At 35.6% G+C, this 22,864-nt stretch overlaps 1 protein-coding gene across 1 annotated transcript in view; it reads right to left on the bottom strand.

Annotated features, from left to right (window-relative positions):
* Positions 1–22,864, bottom strand: part of FBN2 (fibrillin 2) — a 256,177-nt gene that overhangs the window by 19,897 nt on the left and 213,416 nt on the right. Inside the window, exons 40-55 of the mRNA XM_008068800.2 lie at positions 22,245–22,370; positions 21,461–21,613; positions 19,374–19,442; positions 18,357–18,482; positions 18,048–18,173; positions 17,482–17,607; positions 14,297–14,413; positions 12,661–12,789; positions 12,032–12,151; positions 10,375–10,500; positions 9,316–9,468; positions 8,494–8,559; positions 8,056–8,181; positions 7,375–7,494; positions 6,258–6,380; positions 5,694–5,825 (exon numbers count right to left, since the gene is read on the bottom strand). Of these exons, the coding sequence (XP_008066991.1) occupies positions 5,694–5,825; positions 6,258–6,380; positions 7,375–7,494; positions 8,056–8,181; positions 8,494–8,559; positions 9,316–9,468; positions 10,375–10,500; positions 12,032–12,151; positions 12,661–12,789; positions 14,297–14,413; positions 17,482–17,607; positions 18,048–18,173; positions 18,357–18,482; positions 19,374–19,442; positions 21,461–21,613; positions 22,245–22,370 (1,938 nt within the window). The remainder of the gene's footprint in view (positions 1–5,693; positions 5,826–6,257; positions 6,381–7,374; positions 7,495–8,055; positions 8,182–8,493; positions 8,560–9,315; positions 9,469–10,374; positions 10,501–12,031; positions 12,152–12,660; positions 12,790–14,296; positions 14,414–17,481; positions 17,608–18,047; positions 18,174–18,356; positions 18,483–19,373; positions 19,443–21,460; positions 21,614–22,244; positions 22,371–22,864) is intronic.

Genomic DNA, 22,864 nt, shown 5'->3' on the forward strand with positions numbered 1-22,864 from the left:
AAGAATTACTGAGAGAAGTTAAAAACAGCTTACTTTTTTTTCTGTCGTTAAAATTTATAACTTCACCAAGGTATATATTGGGGTGATACTGCTCTCTCTATGACATTTTAATTTCCAAGATTGGAATTTCTATCCTTTGACAATTTGTGGGCCACATCAGGATTGCCAATCATTGACCTTTTCACTCTCCTGGTCACTCTTGTCCAATATTCACCTACTTTTACCCACTCTGTGCCTAATTCAGTGTGGCACAACAGGCTGGAGGAAAACAGGTGTCATTTTAATTCATGACTCAAATCTCAAATGGATATGCAATCTTTCCTTGACAGCCCTGACAGCCATACTTCCTAGTGTGCTCATGCTCCCATTTTCTAAAAAAATGACTATTCCAATCCTGGTTGTGTCCTCACTTTCAACCTTTTGCCCTCTTTCAACAACTAAAGTATCTTTGGTTTTTCTCAAAGGCCAGCCTTTAAATTTGTACACTGGATTGCTTTCCAAGGTTTCAGAATGCTCCCTGTTCCAGGAATCATTTATTCAGCATACATTCTCTAGTAACTTCCATCATGAAAACAAAACAAAGCAAAACTCTCTTAGTCCCATATTGCTTCTCCAGCTACTGCCACATTTCTTTATTCTCTTTCAGTACAAAATTTCTTGAAAGAATGACATATGGTAATCATTTCTACTTCCTCATTTCTGATTCTTTCCTTCACCACGTGCTCTACCCTCCACTGAAACTTCTTAAAAGGTCAGCAAATCTAATATTATGTCTGTCTATATGTTAGCCCACATCTTTGTAGCATTATACAAAAGTGACCACTCCCTAACTGCTGGAATCATCCATTTTTTAAAAATTCTAAAGATGTTACATTACTGAAGAACTTCCTATCTTGCTGACTGCTTTTTTTAGTCATTCTAAAAATTGGAGTGCCCAGGGTCTAGTCACTGCTTCTTCTACTCTCTATAATCTCTCTTTTGGTGTTCTTACCCATCCCATGATTTTTCAAACACTACCTAACTACTAGCAATTTACATTTATGGCTCAAAAATATGTCTGCCTACCTGATATTCTGCTTGGAAAGCTACTATATATCTGACACTTAGCTTGGTTAAAACAGAACTTTTATTCAGTGCCCTTAATCAAACCTGCTTCTTCCAGTCTCTTCCACAGTTAATAGCAGCATAAAGTAGGTTAGTAATTTACTTTAGTTACTCAAATAAAAAAATCTTAGGGCTCATCTTTTATACCCCTCTTCATCCACCATATCAAATCACTCCATCAGCAATCCAATCCATTGATTATTTCCAACATATTTTCTGAATCTGTTCTGAATCTGCTTTTACCTCCTTAAAATGCCCTATCTACAAGACAGCCATAGATCTTTAAAAATGAAAATTAGACAATAATTAACAATTGAAATTTTACTATATGCCAAAAATTGTACTAAATGTTTTACATAAATTCTTTTATCCTCTCTGGAAGTTCTCATAATTCCTTTTTGTTTTTCCACGAGGAATTTGAAGCACATAGTCAAGACAACTTGTCCAATATCACAGATTAGTAGATATGAAACTAGATTTCTCATATTCATAGTCCATCTACAAGGCCTACACTCTGAATCACTCTGCCATAATACCTTTAGCATAAAACCAAATTCTTTATCATGGTATTCAATGCATTTGACTACCTTTGAACCTCACTTCATGCCACCCTCCTGCACAAGTTCCAGCTACACTGGTCTTGTGTCATTATTTTATCTTTGATTGCTTTTCTCCAGCTCAGCTACTTGTTGAAAAATAGTGTCACAGGTCACTGGTGCTGAACTGGGCAGAATCAATAGTTGCAATTAATATTTTTTGATTGAATATTCTTTCATCAAATAGGTCATGCTCTCTGCCCTGGGGACATAACACACAGGCTTTCAGGTAATTTAAGGTGTCAGTGTGGCTCTGAGTACAATTCTTTAAGCCTTAAGGTCTCTAGTGGTAGCTTCTCCTCTTCCTGCCTTACCTCTGGCAGCCTCCATGTCTAAGAGACTAGTTTAACATTAATTAACATGGCACTGTTTTTTCTTTCACATCGACCTCTTTTGACACTGTAGTGAACTAGATCTCTACAAAAACAATCCATACTACTCTCGTTCTCCTATGTCCCTGATCTTCTAATTAAAGATTGTTGGATAAACTATTAAAACTTGGAATAGTTTGCCAAAGTCTAAAAAAGAAAATTTAATGATTTGGGTAAAATGTTTCTAGTTATTCGATTTATTGAATAATTTATTTGTTTAAGAAATAATTACAGGGCATAATATATTGCATAGTCAAGACTCCATCTCTGATTAAGTTTACAGTTTTCTTTAGAGAGGTTTTAGACTTCCTACATAACTTTAATTCCCTAGACTAGGGGTCCCTAACTCCCGTTCATGGCTTGTTAGAAACCTGGCTGTACAGCAGGACGGAGGCAGCAGGAGAGTGGAGCTCTGCCTCCTGTCAGATCAGTGGGGCATTAGATTCTTGTAGCAGGGCAAACCCCATTGTGAACTGTGTATGCGAGGAATCTAGGTTGCATGCTCCTAATGAGAATCTAATGCCTGAGATTCCTGCCTCCCTACCACATTGTGGAAAAATTGTCTTCCATGAAACTGATCCCTGATGCCAAAAAGGTTGGGGACCACTGACCAAGACTGTACTGTTTTTAGTTTTGGTTGCAATAGACTTTTTTTTGGGTAATTCCATTTGTCTTCCAATTTCATGTATTCTGTATTTTTTTTAGCTGTCTTCTATTTTTATTTTTATTTATTTATTTTGTTATAAAGATATGGGGTACAATTCAGGGTTAGGTATACAAACGTTGATTATGCAGGTACCCTTGTTGATGAGGTATGCCCCTCCCTTCCCTAGCAGTTCCCCTCAACTGCCAATCCCACCCCTCTCCCCTGACAGTTTCCCTGTATTTAGTTGATTTTTTGTGACTTTTTCATCCTGACTTTTGCAAACACTTTTTACTTATAACAACATTTTGGCTGTTTCTTGTGGAATTTCAAATTTTAAAAACATAGTGTCTGCATGAAACTTTTTTACAAAGAATTTTCTGATAATGAAAAAAAAATTTGCAGATGTTTCAGCTATTGGCATGGCATAATGAAAAACTTGAGGATCAGAAAAGTTCCAGAATCGATATCTTTCGTAGTGTCTTTTAATAATGAAAAAAATACAAATGCAGAATGCTGCTCTGTGGTCTTTTCTTTGAAAAAGTAAGTTTATAGGATCATGGAATATCAGAGCAAGGGCAGACGTAATCTCGCCTCCTCAACCTGCTACCAATTACATTTTTCACTATACAGATGAGGAAACTAAAGAACAGAGAATTAAATCACTCTAAAGCCATCCAGCTCATTTATGGCAGATCCAGGACAAGAAATCTAGGTTTTAACCTGATCACAATGCTCACTCCCTCTTTTCAGGAAACATATCTAATAACTATAATGACAGTATAATGTAAAACTTAGCTAGTTAGAAAAATAAGTTTTTCATGTATAAAAAGTAAAATATGCTGGGCTCGGTGGCTCAGCCTGTAATCCACGCTTTGGGAGGCCGAGGTGAGTGAATTGCCTGAGCCCACGGGTTCGAGACCCAACTGTGCAACTTGGCGAGACCTCATCTCTACAATAAATCAAAAAATTATCCGGGTGTGGTAGCGCGCGCCTGTAGTTCCAGCTACTTGGAAGGCTGAGGCGGAAGGATTGCCGGAGCCCAGCAGGTCGAGGCTCCAGGGGCCGGGAGTGACCACTGCACTCCAGTCTGGGTGACAGAGTGAGACTCCTACGCAAAAAAAAAAAAAAAAAAGTAAAACACACTTCTAAGTACTTTAGCCAGATACAATTAAAACAAAAACTTCTTCAAATAAATTTAAAAAGAGAGAAATAAATAAAAATGAGTCTCATGTTCAGTAAGAAGACAGCATGACTCATAATGTTGATTTCCTCCCTTTCAAATATGTTAACATTTTGTCCTGTGCTAGATTTTGAGGAATGTACATATGATTTAGGAGACTAGGTTAATTTTTTGAATTTACAGAACTCGAAAGAGTAGTGTTTTTGAAAGAATAACTGCATAACTAAATCTCTAAAGTAGATCTATTTTTAACTTTATTAAGTAGTGCATTTGAATGAAATATCTAACAAATAAAAAGAAACTATAACATCCAAACATAATTTGAACAGCTGTTACACACATTTAAAAATCAATTTTATATTGCATATGTAATTGAGGAATTCACTCTTTTGTAAAAAATTAAAATTGACAGATAAAGTTAAAATCACTTCAGACTAGTAGCCTCTAACATCAATATCTTCATTGGAGGTATTTTCTTCTATGAATTTGGGTTTATCTTTTTAAATTTCTTCTATGTATTTACTTGTTTGCATATGTACCTAGAAAACATAGTATTATTTACACTTTTATTTAAAATACAGCACATTGCATTATATTGTTCTTTAACTGCCTGTTTAGAGTTTTTTCTGTATTAGTACATGCACACATATATCTTATTCCTTTTCACTGCTTCATATTTCATAGCATGGATATGTTGTATTTATTTACCTATCCTTTTATGATGGGCAATTAAGTGGTTTTCTTTTTGTTGCTGTTAGTTTTATTACAAACAGCACTGTAGTGAACATCCTTATAATTTATTTTCCTGTGGTAGATTCATTTCTTAAAACAGCTTTATTGAGGTATAATTTACATGCCATAAACATTCCCATTTTAAGTGTACAATTCGATGATTTTTAGTAAATGACAGGGTTGGGCAACCATCACCACAATCCCATTGTAGAACATTTCCATCTCCAAAGGGATCCCTACTGCCCATTTGCAGCCATTCTAACATTATGACTCCTAGCACCAGTAATCACTAATAGATTCATTTTTAAAAAAATCTTGTTATTTTAATATATTTTTCAAAAATATGAAATTATCAGTAATCTTCAGATGTCCCTCTAAAAATACCTACACTTTTCTTGGTACTAGAGGTTAGGAAGGGAGCAGAGGGTTCTTAATTAAAGGAGGAGCGTCACTTATTCTTGAGGAGAAAGTCTGTGTAGTTGTCTGCCTTGTCCTGGTGACAATGCTTTTAGAAAGTGCTGAGATAATGAATATGGGAGTAACGACCAACTTACAATGTCATGAAAGTTTGGCATGTGACAAAAAAGTCATAGTCCTACCTTTTCCCTTTATAAATGTATTAACTGAGGTCTGGATATATGCAAAAATATAACCAAAGTCATAGAAATGTCCAGCCTAGAATAAAGGTCTAGAGATTATTTGCCTTTTTAAGATAACTCTTCAAATGACACAAAAATAAGACCATTACCTCATACTTTTATTTTGCCACACGAACAGAGCTGTTTCAAGAGTTTTTTTTATACTTCGAAATCTCATGTTTTAGATTTACAGGACACAGGAGTATGAAAAACAAAAGGCATATGTTCTTGAGCAGGCATAATCGCCACAATCCAGAACCTATTATATTGGCATAAACCCTGATATGGAAGAAAGCTAGCCATAGCACAGCTTTGAAACAGCTGGGAAAATACTTGGTTTGCAGTCAAGATGATGTGGGAACAGTGCCATTAATGAGGCTGAAAGCAGGGGCATTACATAAGCAGACATTCCCCCTTAGAGCTTACCTACACAGCCTTCTCCATCAGGTCTCCGGGCCATGCCAGGGGGGCAGATGCACATAAAGGTGCCGATCAGATTCTTACACATCATGCCCCTAGATTCACAGTCATGCAGCCCTTCAGCACATTCATCCAGATCTATAAAATATTTTTAATGGAAAAAAAGCAAAAATACATTCTCCAGAGCAGGCTACAGGTTAGTACTTTTAAGTCATATGTGTGGTCTTCTGCCTTTTAACATGTAGTCTAATCATATGATAGAGAAAGGGGAAGCCCAGTCAACTGTTGTATAACAGTTTCAGCACTGGTCCCAATGATAAGTTCAGAGGAGGGCAATCTTTGCTTTAATCAGAGTCCAAGAGTATGACAATAGTGGACTCCTCAGCACATCTTACCTCTGACTTGATGTGTCAAGTTACCTAGGTATGGAAATCTACCAATTAAAAAAATGCTATAATGTATATTTTTGCAAAGTTCTAGAAGAAGCTAGCTAAGAACTATAACACCATTAAATATATATTTCCAGCATGGTAAATAAAGTTCTAACTACTCCCTTATTTGTGGCCTTACCTTTGCACATCTTTTGATCTTCTCTGAGGGCATAGCCAACTGGGCACGTGCATTCATAGGACCCAAAGGTGTTCATGCAGCGGAAAGCACACAGCAGTGGGTTCTGAGCACATTCATTGATATCTGATCAAAGAAATGGACAGCCATGTGCTCAGCATAGAACTATATTTATTTGTTTGAATAAATGCTGATATATTTACTTGGTGGTTATACAGAAAGCAGGAGGATAGGAGAACTTCCATTTCCAGTATGTAGAATTTGGTACCTAACAAACTCATCTTCTAACAAGTAACAGCTATATATTCTGGGAAAGATATGAAAAGTACTTGAAGATTTTAGTGGTGAGTTGAACCTAAGAGCAAACATCGGGAGTAATTTCCACATTAATTTTTTTTTCTTCGAAATTACTCTACAGATGACCACAGCGTGGCAGTGGCAGCACCTGGTAGCTAAAACTTTCTGAGATTCCATCAAGAGGAACTAGAGGCGGGAACCTTGGGGCAAACAAGGCTGCTAAAGAGAGGGGAACTCTGGAAAGGAGAGGGACAGGAAAGGAGAAACACTAGTTTTTAAAATCTGCTCAGCCCAAGTTGCATGACTGTGCCATACATAGCCCAAGTTGCGTGACTAGTCATACTATGCATGTGTGGGGCAAAAATCAAAGAAGCTTAAAACCGTTAAGGTTTAAAGAACAGAGCTGAAATATGAGCCACTATCCTCTACAGGCCTGAAGATCTGCTGCTGTGTCTATGCAAGTTAACTGACTGTTAAGACAAAAGCATCAATATTCTTTAAGGTAATATAACTGATTCGAGAACACAGCATTTACAATATCCAGGGTATAAATCCAAAATTAAACAACATGTTGAAAATCCAGGAAAATGTGACCCAATTTCAAGGGAAAAGAAAATCAACCGGTGATAACCCTGCAATGGCCCAGATGCTGGAATTATCACACAAGGGCTTTAGAGCAGCTATTGTAAGTATGCAAGAGGGAAATTTTAAAAAGCCATATGCTCATCATCAGATTATTAGAAACAATATAAATGAAGATTGAGATATTAAAAAACACTCTATATATGAAGAAGAAATAATGCTTAAGACAAAGATCACTTACCTTCACAATTCATCATGGGCCCTGGCTCAAAGCCTTCATTGCAATTACATTCAAAACTTCCAATAACATTGGTGCATGTACCATTTCCACATGGATTGCCGATTGAACACTCATCAGTATCTGAAAAAAAAATTGGAAAGTGCCACAAAGAAGTTTTAGTTTGACATGCCCATGAAGATTCACACTGGGTCTCACACATTTCCAGGATCTGAGAAGGACACACATGACCCCGGTTCACCCTTGGCCTTGGCTGGCTGGCTGTTATGCAGTGCAGAGGACCCTGAAGGATCAGTGTGCAATGCTCTGACCCCCCAGACAGCAATGCTTGCTCTAAATAATCAAAATCCAGATGAGGAATGTAGGCCTCAAGAGCAGGTATGTCATAAAATAAAATAAAAGTCATAAAGTAAAATGAATCCTTTTTCCCAGTTAGAGGTTTTGGCAATTTTAAGTTTCTAGACACATCGTATTTTGTATATCTGGTTGAGATTGGGCAACGCTCTCCATTGTCACAGAAATCAGGTCATACTGGAAACAGTAGGATGGGTAAAGAAATCCATTACTAGCTACTTATCTTGGCTTTGTAAATCTTACCGCCACCCAGGATGACAGAGATCTTTTGCTGGATGTGAAAATTAAAAATAGAACTTGAACATTCTGTAATGTGGAGCCAACACTCACCCACACAGCGTACTCCAGTGTAATCAAGGTTGTAGCCCATTGGACATTCACAGCGAAAAGATCCATCGGTGTTGATACACTGACCATTTGAACAGATGCCTGGGCTCTCAAGACACTCATTAACATCTAAAATACAGAACTTCCCATGAACTTCCTCATATACAAAGATTTGCCAATACTGTATATATCTATTCACAAAGACGTAAAATTAATAAAACGTGTAAATACTTTCTTTGTCAGAGAAATACATAATGTATTTCATATATCATGACAGTCTCATGAAATATTCAATGTATATGTTACATAAAAATATTATATGTATATTAAATATACTATACTACATGCTATGTAGTAAAATTAGCATGATTCAAAAAATAAACGTAAAACAACATATATGTACTAAATAAGAATATAGGAATAAAATATAACAAAGCACACCTTCACGTGTATCATGAAGACTAGGGACAGTTCCATGGCCATATGGACACAAATCCTGAAATGCAACTACAGAAAAAATACAATTTCTCCATTATTGAAGAGTCTCAACTATCAGAGAATTGATTAACAATATACATGTAATTGTACTTAATTATTTTTATGCTACAAAGCGTCTATAACAAGAGTCTTTTATTTGTGTGATATATTTCAAAGCAACACAGAGCATATTTAATGAGGGCCACTGAGCTTGTCCTTCCAAGGTACCCTATTGAGGGCTCCTGGTTCTTTGCCCATTTAAGGTTGAACGGCCAATGACACCTTCCTGCCCATCACTTAGAGGCCAAGCCAGTTGGAGGCTGCTGGGAAAATTATCCCACAATTCATTGGTGCTAATGAGACCAGCGAGGCTGTTGATCTCTTCCTGCAAACAGCCATTGTGCTGACTCAGTTCCCAGAATCTAATGTAATATTCTGAGAGCTACAACCTATACCCACGTGGGATACCCACAGCTACCTGGGATATGATTTTCATTCCCTTCTTGTATTTCCTGCTCTGCACCTCTCAAATTCATTTTTGTTAAAGCAAGTAATACTAAACTTGGGGGAAGAAAGAAAATAAAAGGGTAACTCCACTAGTGCTTATACGTGTTGTATTCAAAAGTTGAAAGAAGTCCCTCAGACTAGGCTGCTCACTGAACCATCAAAACTTATACGCAAAGGAATGATTTCACCTTCAGAATATTCATAAATTACATGACTAAACTGATCTTGGCAAACATTAAAAAACTGGTGCAAAGTGGTGTTTGATGTCATTGCTCTTACCTTCATCATCTTTGGGGCACAGCTCACAGGGGTCCCCCCAGCCCTCTCCTGGCATCTTACTACAGCAACATTTTGCTTTTGTGGTGTTGAAAGCTTTGGGTACAGAACACTTTCCATTTTCAAAATTTGTGAAGCAGAAGCTCTGGCGAGTATCTGATCAAGAAAGCAAACATTGCAGTGTTCTTTACTGACAACGTAAAAAGATTGAATAACTTATGTATGACTCTGTTTCTGACAGAACATTTCTCACTGAAGAACACACGATACAGACTAGATCAGCAGTCAAAAGTCAGGTCTGGAAATCCTCAACTGCTCCTTTCACTTGTCAATTTAAATTGACCTGTCTATAAAATTTTATGTACTTATTTAAAATGCTTAAAGTATTTTTATAATGTGCTTAGAAAATTTGAGAAATCATGCTTAATATCAAAATGATTTCCACACAGTCTCTATTTTCACCATAACATGATCTAATAAAAACAATCTACGTAACTTTTCAGTAAGTTAAATCACAACAAAAGCAACTCATACTCCAATATACAAAAAAACAAAAACAAAACCAAAACAAAACAAAAACTATGCCAACAACAAAATGGGTAAATCTGGTGAATCAGGATAACAATATTTATTTCAGTATAAAGATTTTATCAGCTGGGCAACTTGGCCTCATCTCAACAATAAATCAAAAATTAGCCAGGCATGGTAGTGCGCGCCTGTAGTTTTGGCTACTTGGAAGGCTGAAGTGGAAGGATCATTGGAGCCCAGCAGGTCGATGGTGGGGTGGCCATCAGCATACCACTCATTGCACTCCAGCCTGGGTGATGGAGTGAGACTCCAACTCAAAAAAAAAACAATTAAAAATGTAGAAACAGTGCCAATAATTCAGAACACCTTAAAAATTATCCACTGCAAATATGTTTAAGACTTATATTTTTAACTTACAGATATATTTACCATAAACATGTATTTTGTTAGGACTAATACTAGCATGATGGCTTACAATCTAGCCTAGAAGTTTCTAAGGGTGAATTATAACAGAGAAGTCATTCCAAAGCTTACCAAAGCATCTCCGCCCGTTATCAGATAGTACAAAGCCCGGGGGGCAGATGCACTGGAAACCCCCTGGAGTATTGGTGCAAGAACCAAAAAGACAAATGTTGGGATCTTCATCACATTCGTTTATATCTGCAGAACAGGAGAGCATATATGAATTTAATCAAATCAATACACTGGTCAACTTTTGAAAATAACCAATTATACACATATTATAAGCATCCACTAACCAATGAGTATTTTAACACGAGACAAGAAACTACATTATGCATATGTTTAATTTATTCTTATAAAATAAATATCATATCTACTTTTTTACCACCTATGTGCCAGAGTCCTGAGGCTATCTCCAGCTCCCTAGCCTTGATCACTAGAGGTGGATGTATGTCTACCTGCCTACCTGACACAACCAACTCAATATCTAACGTGCGTCACAGATTCAATGTGGCCAAACATGTTTTATGACTGGTCCCCCTCCCTGATACTCTCTCAGTAATCCAAATTGGGATCCTGGAATCACCTTTGTTTCTCCTGTTGACCTTTTAACCTCCATGCAGGCAGCATGTGGTCTGCCAATTCTACCTTCTCAATACTTCCAAACTCACCAATGAGGACAATGAAGAATGGAGATTAACCATGAAAAATGAAATTGGAAGAAAGATGGGATCTTAAACTTTCAAAGAAACTTATTACTAAGATGATTCGAATATTAGTATTTATCATGTTTAAAGTATTAAGCAAACTAGACAATTTTATATTGAAGTATACAAATCGGAGAGAAAAATCAGAATGACTAGGGATGCTCATACTATCTAATTATATGATCAGTAAAAATAGATTCTATGAAGTAAACTGCTTCCTACAGCTCTGTCTATACAACTTCCTTCAACATAGACCTATATGTATCTTTAGATGGAATCTTGCCAAGGGTGATAGAGTTTTTTAAAAATTGGATAACTCAAACAAGGCAAAAATACTCTTAGCAATCTTTTCATGTTAGAAAAACCACACCAACATGCTGGTGCTTCTGAATTTCAACAAGGCTGTAAAAAATAATTTGTATAAAAGTGAAATACAGTGAACTATGAAAAGGTCAGCCTTCATCATGTCCACCAGGCAATTCTGGGACCCACTTTTGATGTGGTTACTGTGATCTTGTGTGTTGGAGGAGTTTCAACAGAGAAACATCTGTTATGACAAACGGATTAATATTTTCTGCTTTGACATGAGGCCTTCCCAAAGAAGAAAAAAATGCCTCAACAGCATTGTCAGGATCTTCTACTTCACAATTCTAAAACTCTAGACACCTTTAATAGCTGTTTTTAAATTGGGTGCCAAAGATTACAATTTTTGTAGACACTCTTTAAGTTCAGTAGAAGTCTCTGTTGACATTTGGAAAAAAGATTAGAGCATGCTGAAAATTCTTTGACTAGCACAAGATTTCTGTTAATGAAAAATCTCACATCCATAAGTTTTTCATTCCCACCTTTCCTTTGTCAAATCATTTCTGATAGTTCAATAAAATAGATGTAGGCTGCTATATGTTTAATTCCTTAGGTCAGTATGCTTGCAGTGATTGGGACATAGTATATTTCCACAGAGTCTGAACCAATTCTTATTACACTGAACAGCTCATGGGCCTCAGAATAAATGTTAATCTTACCGATGCAGTTCTCGCTTTTTACTTCATACCCTGGGGGACAGATGCATCTGAAAGATCCCTCCAAATTCTGACAGGTACCAGGAGAACAAGAGCCAGGAAGGGCAACACACTCATTAGTATCTTTGAGAGAAAGCAGAGGAAAAATAATTTAAACATGAGACAATTGTTGCACAGATTTATCTGTTTGCCAAATGATACTAACATGAATTCAGGCAGGGTCCTATAATCTGCTAGGTCACCATGGACAAGTAATCTCAAGATACTCTTTTGTTATCTTAGATATTTCTTATTTCTCAAGTGGCTACTTTTCTTGATTTGTTTCTGTTGCCTACTTTCACTGAGAAATGGATAGCATAAAGCTCTGTCCCCAATAAAAATCACTGCCCATAAGTCATTCCCATTGCTGACTTACAACTTATGCCAAAATTTTCCATCGTGGCTTATACTGGTTGTATAATATAATGACCTAATGAAATGTGAATGAGCTTCTATGAGCAAATGTGTGTGTGTGTGTGTGTGTGTGTGTGTGTGTGTGTGTGTTGTGTGTGGTGGGGGGAAATTCACATCATCATTTTATGAAACAAAACACTGTTTTACAAATAAAGACTGTTTATTGTTTAGATACTTACCTATACAGTTTTTGCCATCTGGAGTAAGTTCATAACCTTCGTTACATAAACACTTGAAAGAGCCAATTTCATTAAAACACCGTCCATTCCTGCACACCTGACCAAAAAAGGAACTGCACTCATCTATGTCTATAAGCAAACAGAAGTTAGCTTTTCAGAGAGAGGTTTTATATGTGTGTTATTTCACAAATTTGCAATTTAAAAACATATTGGCATAGGTTTACAAAGAAAACTTATATTCCAATTCCTCATCAACACAGATAAAAATGGCACATATCATAAAGATCATGTAAGAGGATCACACAGATCCCTGCTATATTTCAACCACAAGGATACATTGTTTATATTGATATAATGCATGAATTTAGAACCAGATAAAAGTTAAGATTTAAGATGAAGATTTTCATTTTTTTCAACTGAAACATACTTCTTTTCCCACAGGCAGGAGGATATGTGGGATTTAACTTGATTGCCTGACTTGCAGATACTTTACCTGGAGATAAGCTGACCACATTCAACGCACAAACAAACGAGCATATCAAATACAGGAAAATCAGTTAAATTAAGAACACTCTGGGATTGCTGACATAATATGGAATTTAAAGCAGAGAAGGACATTAAGTGTTAGATTTTCAGTTAAGCTTAGGGTTGATTACATTTAAGTAATTTCCTAGCTTGTTTGAAGATTGTACTTTGATCAGAGCCATGCCATATCTTTTAGTTCTCCCTGGCCATACAAAGGGTCTGAGAAACCAGTCAAGAAGGCGATACTTGAGTAAAATGTCAACTAGCTCCAATTTTTTTCACAATTGTAGAATTTTAAAAAACAAAGAAAACCCAGAGGAAATTATGTTGGGTTAAATTAGGAGATGGATTTGAGCTGTGATGGTCCCATAATGGTAGAAAACCTGAGTGACCTGAGTCACTTTCACACACCTCACAGGGCCAGGTGAATTACAACATATTATACTGTAAGCACCAGTGTAGTTCTGGCACGTGGTAAACAAGGAATAAATAATAAATCCTTCTCATTCTCACCTCCACCTACTTAGGATCTTCTCCCACTCAACACCACCTCTCCCTTCACTTTTGTGTGTTAGTGCGGGTCATGGGCTAAAATCCTGCACTGTGTACAAGAGAAGCTTCTGGGGCCTGATCTGGAAACCTAGTCACCATGCTCTATTTATGTGGGGAAAAGCATCCTGGCTTCAAAAGCTGACAGAAAATGAAATTTCAAGACACACATGTTTATAAGCAGGAGGCTACTGGTATTTGAATGTAAATCCAGAATAGATTTATATGAAATATTTGTAATAACACTGGAACCAAAAAGGTTTATCTTTGATCTCATCTAGGGAGTAGAAATACCCCAGACCATAAATCAGTCCCAATATGTTTACTACCATAGAATGGCCTGTTCCCCTAAATTGCTTGGCTAACTGGCAAATGTTCATGAGTACAGTACCTTGTGATTATTTAGGCCAATACTATGGTTTTAATTAAGAAGAAACTAGTCAATAATATTGCATATCTTTTGGCACACATCTGCAACTTCAATAATATAAATTTTGTTTTTACTTTAATATACTATGTGGAAATGAAACAGAAGTAATAAAATATTGACTGGAGTACTTACCTATACAATCATTATTATGAGTGAGTTCAAACCCAGGGTAGCACAGACAGTTATAGGATCCAACAGTGTTCTTACAAGTTCCATTTCCACAAGGATGCCGCTCACACTCATCAACATCTACAAAGAAAAATCAGTTAAAAGGAACTCAATTTTTAACTGGATAAAAAAAAATTTATCTGTTAACCTCCCTCCTTTTTTTTAAACTACAAAATTGCTTGGATTTTCCTCATTTAGTACTATTTGAAGAAAATGAGTATGAGGTAGAGAAAACCAAAATTATACAATTATAATAGAAGACTTCAGTTTAATTATTTACAGGCACAGACAATACTCAGAAGTAGCCTTAGGAAGTATTCTGTTAGCAGAGATGTTCTAGTGAACATGTTTGCTTATTAATCTTAAGTAAACTGATCTTTTGAGATATTAAAACAATTTGTTCCATTAAGCATTATAAATACCCAGAAATTTACATTGCTTAATTTGATCAGAAAAACAAAGATAAACTTTTGTTTTCTTAATTTTATGAAGTACTGTTATCCAAATAGGCATCTATTAGAATTCACTATTATTAGTCTTCAAAAAAATTGAATTAAAATATTTGGTGTTCATTGTAGTTTTGATTTGCATTTCTCTGATGATTAGTGGGACTGAGCATTTTTTCACGTCTGTTGGCTGCTTTTATATCATCTGTTGAGATGTGTCTTTTCATGTCCTTTGCCCACTTTTTAATGGGGTTGTTTGTTTTTTTTCCTTTCACTTCGTTTGAGTCCCTTGTAGATCCTGGGTGTTAAGCCTTTGTCAGATGCATAATTCGAAAATATTTTTTCCCATTCTGTGGGTTGTCTCTTTCTCTCTTAATCGTTTTTTTTTGCCGTGCAAAAGCTTTTCAGTTCTCCAGTAAGTATGGCTATCATTAACAAGTCAAGAAATAACAGGTGCTGGTGAGGCTACAGAGAAAAGGGAATGCTTCTACACTGTTGGTGGACATATAAGCTAGTTCAACTTCTATGAAAAGCAGTGTGACAATTTCTAAAATAACTAAAAATTGACCTTCCATACCATCCAGCAATCCCTCTCCTGGGAATATACTGGGAGGAACATGAATAGCTCTACCAAAAAGACACATGCACATACGTTTGTTGCTGCATTATTCACAATAGCGAAAACACAGAACCGATCCTGTTGCCCATTGAAAGTGGACTGGATTTTTTAAAAATTTAATTTAATTTAATTTTAAAGATGTGGGGTACGATCCAGGGTTAGGTATACAAGCGTTCATTATGCAGGTACACTTGTTGATGAGGTGTGTCCCTCCATCTTCTGGTAGCTCCCCTCAACTGCCAGTCCAATCCCTCCTCCCTGGCAGTCTCCCACCATTGCCAGTCCCCTCCCTACAGTACCATGATAATTGCTCAAGGTCCACCCATGAGTGAGAACACATGGCACTCTGTTCCTTGCTTCTGCGATAGATCATTGAGTATGATAGACTCTAAATCCAGTGGACTGGATTTTTACAAAGTGCTACATATACATGATGGAGTATTACGCAACCATAAAGAAGGACAAAATCATGGACTTCACAGCGACTTGGATGGGGTTGGAGACCATCATGCGAAGTGAATTATCACAGAAACAAAGAACTGAATACCTCATATTCTCACTCATAAGTGGATCCTGTACATTAGTTACGTTAGCACAAGGGTGACATGGGCAGTCAACAGGCACTGCTAGGAGGGGGAGGGAGAGAAGGAGGAAGGGAAGGAGGTTGGGGGCCACGTGACAACACAAACAGTACCTGATCCACTACCAGGGGGAGCGACGGCCACCTAGAAGCCTAAACTTCACCTGCATGCAGTCTACTTATATAGTAAATCCTCACTTGTACCCCACAACTTTATAATAAATAATTAAATTATAAAATTTAAAAAAGAAAATATTTGCAAAGGTCATCCATCATCTGAGAAGCAGATTCCCTAGACCGAATTCCAGGCTGCTGAAACCCTACCATGAAGAGAAAAGAAAGGTACTGCTCTTTGGGAAGGAAGCTGTGTGTAAGGGAGGTCTTCTTGAGGAATCTGACTGACTTTTACCATGAAAGAATGTTTGAGTGGGGCAGATTTTCCCCATATGAACTTCTAAATCATAAATCTCACATATTTTTGCTGTATCATATTCTCCCAGGGAGTACAGCAAGGAGAAGCATGTGTAAGCAAGCATTCCCAGGAAGTTCATGCAAATAGGACCAGATTCTGTATTTCCCCCCACCCTGGCACAAACATCACCTGGAGAGCTTTTTTCTGTCATCATGCAAGAAGTCAGCTCTTAGGAGGCAAGGATGAATTGAGACTTTCTCCAGGTGTTTCCCATTGTATGGATACACCATAAGGAAAACCAGTTCTGCTGCACTGAAATCTGATTTTAACATGCACATAGATAGTATCTTGAATACCAAAAGAGTAGTGCACAACCCTTTTTCTACATTGAGTTTCTACACTGTGAACAAACTAATTATAAATAGCCAAGTTTTAAATTTGATTTTCCTCCTTCAAGTGCAAAGCATGGAGAGAGAACTCTTTGGCAGAGACAGAGCCAATTACCTCAGATTTAAGGAGTTATACTCAGTCCCAGCCTCAAGGCATCCAGCCCATCTGCCTTTTAAAACTTATTAATCATCAGCTCAGCAAGTACTCACTGAACATTATCACTTTAATAACCATTACATTAGCTACTGGGAATTTTTAAAGAATTTGGTCATATTTGCTCCTAAAGTTATTTTTAAAAGCTAAAACACAAACTATGCAGAAAAATTCCATGTATTCAATGAGTTGTGTAAAAAAAAAAAAAGCATGTATGTGTATAAATATAATCCTTGATACTGCCACTCTTAACTACTCCCCGCATTCCAGAATGCATTCTTGCATAGGAACACAGAGGGTAAGGCAGCTGGTGCTATGGTTGAGTTCCACATAACCCTGAGTGTCTCAGAGAATGTGTCAAGCCATGTGTAAATGTTACACTGAGTAGAGACCCAAACAGTGTGACATGGTTAACTGGTTAACTGGTTAACTTTTTGCAAGACCGCTTCTGATAGAGATATGCTAGTTTCTCGTGGCAATGGACAGAACTGTGATCTCTTCTTGTGTGTTAGCTCCGCTTCACTCCATGGAGTTACATGTCTTTCTTACCCATGCACATGGTCTGGTCCTGAGAAGCCTTAAAACCATTGTGGCAGATGCACTGGTAACTTCCTTGCAAATCAACACACAGGCCATGACTGCAAACATTAGGAATTTCTAAACATTCGTTGCGATCTAAAACAAAAAAATCCCACATATTACACATGTCTGATTTTTATTTAAAGTTTCTTTATTTTTCACAGGCGTGTTCCTCTAACCTGCTATTAATTATTATAGACAGGCTGAAAATGAACCATAACAACAGTTGAATCAGAATAAGCAAGGCTCCGAAGTATCCAAGTCTTTTTTTAACCCGTGCAATTTTTTATGTTTATTGGTATCTCAATATTTTAGGTTTAATCTTGGAGACATCAGTTGAATAGACCTATTTTCTTAACAAAATAATCTACAAAATGTGGTGAAATAGATTCACTATAAATAAATAGAGTTAAAAAAATCTTTTCAAAATTATTCTTGAAGTTATTTTTGATAGGAAAGCATAGACACTTTTTTAGTGCAGGAAATCTAAAGAATCTTGTACTCAGTGCCAAAGAATGAGTCAGCCTCTTTCTTACCTACACAGGCCCCATTGGGTGAAAGTTTGAAACCTGTAGCACATTCACAGCGGTAACTGCCAGGACTATTGATGCAGTCTGCGTTTCGCTGGCAGAGATTATCACCATTGCTGCACTCATCAATATCTGAAAGAGCAACAATTCCCTTTTAAAGAATCTTCTGCTACTGCATTAGGGTTACATTTACCTTACACTTTAATGATTAACTTTTAATAATTACAGAAAACAACAGTAAAAATCAGAAAACTGTCTAAAAGCCATTTATGTATGGCATTTTTTTGAATGAAGGATATATATTATTCAGATTACCTTCACAGACCAAGAGCAGGTCATTGTAACTGAATCCTGTAGGGCATTCACAGCGGAAACTGCCAATCTGGTTAATGCACACACCATTTGCACAAATGCCTGGAATCTCTTTACATTCATCAATGTCTGAAATTGAATAGATTTGGTCAAATATATGTGGTTCTGCTTAATGTATTTACCATATAGCCTTGAATAATGCTAAATGTACCCTGGAATAAGAACACACATTCAGTGTCACAAAAATCAATTATAGACTGGCATCAATGATTCCGTGGTTTATGAAAACATATAGACCAGAAAACAGATTAGTTTCCTTAAAAAACGGAGAAATTTAAGTAGCTGTTACTATGTAATTTTAGTGTCAATATAGCAAATGAACCTTCTAGGGAATCAAGCCCCTTCTTCAAGTTACAGGTCAGGTTACCCTAATTGCCTCTATTTATCTGACAAAAAATTGCTATGTTTTCTACATCATATGTATTTTGTTCTATATGTATTCATAATGGAGATTTAAAATTATATTGCTTGCTGAATCTTTGATGAAAAAAGTAGAGTAAACAACAAAAAGTACATTCAGAAGGAATTCATTTATCTGAATAACAGTTCTGCAAATTCACAACTAGACCAGTAGAAAGGGATGACACAAAAACACACCAAACGTATACATACATGTACTTATGAAAACAGCAACCAAACTTTAAAATAAGAATAATTATTTAGAGTCATGTAATATAATATGCATGACAAGGAAAACTAAAGCTTAGCTTAGTAGATAGAAAATCTTGGGATAGTCACCTAACTATCATAACTCAATCACAAGTCTATATTGATGTAATAATATCATTATTAACACTTGATTAGAGTCTATAAGAGAGTTATTTCTCTCTTAACTATATTAGATTAGAATCCAAATTGTTATATTTTATGACACTCTTGAATTTTAAAAACATACTAAATAGATTTTTCATAAAATCTTATATGTATGTATTAAAATAAATATAACTCAGAAAGACTCACCAACAGCTTTTCCTGTGTGAATGTCAAAGGTGAAACCAGGAATATTTCCACATATGGTTTTAAAGTCAGCTTTAAAATATAAACAAAGCAATTGCACTCTTAAAATTCTCAAACTCCTTCTAAATAACACTTTATATAATATTAATTCACAAACATTTTATATTGTTCACAGCCAGACATTTCAATTTCAATTATATTTATTTGATAACAATGCCAACTTCTACAAGCAGTGAATCTAAGCATTTTTTTAAACCACTGTTATCAATCTTATTATTAATTAAGCTTGTTAACATGGCTTTGACATTAGAAGGTAAGTAAATTATTACAAGATTCAAAACATCTACTTAGGTATTTAAATTCTTTATTCTTTTAATATGCAGAGTTTTAAAAATGATCCAATTTATACAAATTGAAAAGCAGATTAGAATACAAATTTTAAAAGGGATTTTGGATTGTACAAAGGCATAGACATACAAAAATAATTTTGTAGAGGATAAACAGGTTAGCAAGAAATAATGAATGAGATGTAAAATTCTATTTTTTTCATAAATGTCTATTTGTTGGAAAGTAAAATTTGAGTCATTGAAAAACAATGCATCATGAAATAAAAGAAAGATCATAAGAGTTATTCTTACATATAATTCACCAAATCAGTAACTACTTAAAGGAATTCTAATTTTTAAGCAGCACAATTCTTCTGATGTTCACTATTACACAAATGAGTAAAACTCCTAAGAACAGTAGTAGGTAAAACTTGTACTGCATACTATACTCCAAGTGCTATCAGGACAGGAATCTTGTCTATTTCATCCACCAATATGCATTGATAATCCCTAACAGATAGAAAGGTACATAACGGATGTTCAATTTAATGGTTTCCAATTGTCTGGAAATGTGAAAGTTTTAATGTATATAAATCATTCCATTAATTGTCATTACAACCATATGAGTTAGTCATTGTTGGTATTTATTATCGCTATTTTATATATGATGAATCAGTTTTAGAATGATACTCTTCGTGAAGTCACACAATATGTGGTAGAGCTTTGATTTAAATACAGACCTGTCTCTTAAACCTAAGACCTTCATTCTTCTACAAAGAAAGTGGTATTTTAATTCTCCAAACCAGTGATCTTCAATTTCTAATTATGGAGTTTTAAAGCTGAAATTTCTAAGAATATTTCAATTTAATTTTATGGAATATAACTGTGGAAAGACAGGGCTAAGAAAATCCACTGAACTATTACATTTGAGCTGCTGAAAAAGGCCTACATGTTACTTTAAACCTCCTTTCTCCTTAACTTCATTTCATTATCACATTAAATGAAGCATGTCAATACCTATACTCTAAGAATATTTGGTAACAAATGCATAATGCTGTTTTTCATTTGTCCTATTGGCTTAACACTTACTATTTACAGCTATTAAAAACTACTACTCTCCAAGTCATAAAAGAACCTGATGAGCAACAATTTTAAGAAAAACGTTTTTTGCTCTTGCCTCTCTTACCTTTCACTTTTTCTTTCTAAATAGTATGTCTTGTGAGAAAAATATTACAGTGAAAACACAAGTTCTACTTTCTGCCTAAAAATTTCATTAAAGTCAGAAGAAGAAGATGGGTAAGGTACACTTTGAGAATAAATTGCTTTTATGTAAAATTTGCTCATCAAATATGTTTTTTGAGTGTTTTCCCAGAATTTAGTTTTTCTCTAAATAATATACTTTCCATGTCTAGCAAAATGACACATAGTAGTTACTCAATAAGTATTTGTTTGACGAATAAATCAATAATGGGCCAGCAAGGTTTAAGTTACTGATTTTAAATGGACCAATGCTACTACAAAGTCAAACTATTCAGCATTGGATAGTATTTTCAGAATTCAGAAGTCTATTCAATACAGGTCTCAGAAATTACTGTTTGCCCCTCAAAGAAGACCACATGGAGAGAACCAAGACATAGGATGCTCTTGTATATTTTCAGAACTGAGCATCTCTGGTTTTAGTACACACTGACTTTTACTATGCTGTTACATGTATGTGTGTGTCACTGACTTGACCTTCAACAGAAGTATTAGCTGTGTGCTTACCAGTTCCTGGTGTTGGACATGGCTCACAAGGCTTATTCCAGGCCTTGCCTACATTATATGTGCAGCAGCACATCCTCTTTGTCACATTAAAAGGCAACTCATTTTCACAAGTAGTTCCATTATAGCTTCGGTAGCAAAAGCTTTTTCTCATGTCTACAGAGAGAAAAACAAATAAGTTAGCAAGAAAGTAGTTAATAATGAAGCCCACACAACCGGAGACATCAAACTTTCTTGATTAACACAACTTTGAAAGATGTTCTGCGATATCTTTTATTTTATTTTAAAGATGTGAGGTACAATTCAGGATTAGGCGATATCTTAAAAGAACTCTTAAATTGTACATACATCATTTTTTAATGAAATGTCTCTCTCATTTTTAAATAAAAATGTCATTTATAATTTTCTTGGGAGACAATGGTAACACATATTTGTTTCACTACTCAAAAGCATTTATTTAATTTAAAAATTATTAAGAATTGAATTTTAGATGTCCTTTTATTTGTATAATAATGTTCACTTTATATAACTAGAGAAGAAAAATTTAAGAATATATAACTGCAACTTTTGATGATTTTCTACCTTCTACTTTATGCTTTTTAAAATGTAACTCTATATTCAAAGGTTAAAAACTCGATACTGAGTCCACAGTTTGTAAGACTGAAATACGTTATCATTCATGAAGATTCATTTCCAAATTTCCTGAACAATAATTTGAGGCATAAATGCTTTACATGTGTAGTCAACTACTGTGACTAATCAACTAATCTCAGAGACCTTTACCTACCCATGCAGTTGTGGCCTCCATTGACCTGCATGTATTCAGGTGGGCAAATGCAGGTGTAATTTCCCAGGGTGTTGTAGCAAGTCCCAGGCCCACACACACCAGGATGTGTAAAGCACTCATCAATATCTAGAGTAGGCAAGAATATCCATTATTAATAATCAATTTTTTCAATAAACTTATTTTAGATGACTGAACAGAACATAGGTGATTCCCCAAATCTTTATTTACACAAAATTTAGAAATAAAGAAAATACCACAAAATATGCATTTACATAATATAGGTAGCTTTTTCTTCAAAATAAATTCTAATATTAAAAATATAAATCATCAAAAAAATTATTCTAAAGTGGTAAGTAATTATTTACATGGCACCTATGTATATTTTTAATTGAAATTCAATGCTTCAAATGGAAGGTCTTGAAAGTCTGATTTCCTCCTGTGTCATTTAAGCCACGATTTTTAAAATTTTTTATTTTGAGACAGGTTCTCACTCTGTCGCCCAGGCTGGAGTGCAGTGGCACGATCTTGGCTCACTGCAGTCTTGACTTCCTGGACTCAAGTGATCCTCCTTCTGAGCCTCCTGGATAGCTGGGAATATAGGTGAATGCCACCATGTCTGG

This window comes from Carlito syrichta, unplaced genomic scaffold, assembly GCF_000164805.1.
Source record: "Carlito syrichta isolate Samal-C Ts95f unplaced genomic scaffold, Tarsius_syrichta-2.0.1 Scaffold311525, whole genome shotgun sequence".
Lineage (NCBI taxonomy): Eukaryota > Metazoa > Chordata > Mammalia > Primates > Tarsiidae > Carlito > Carlito syrichta.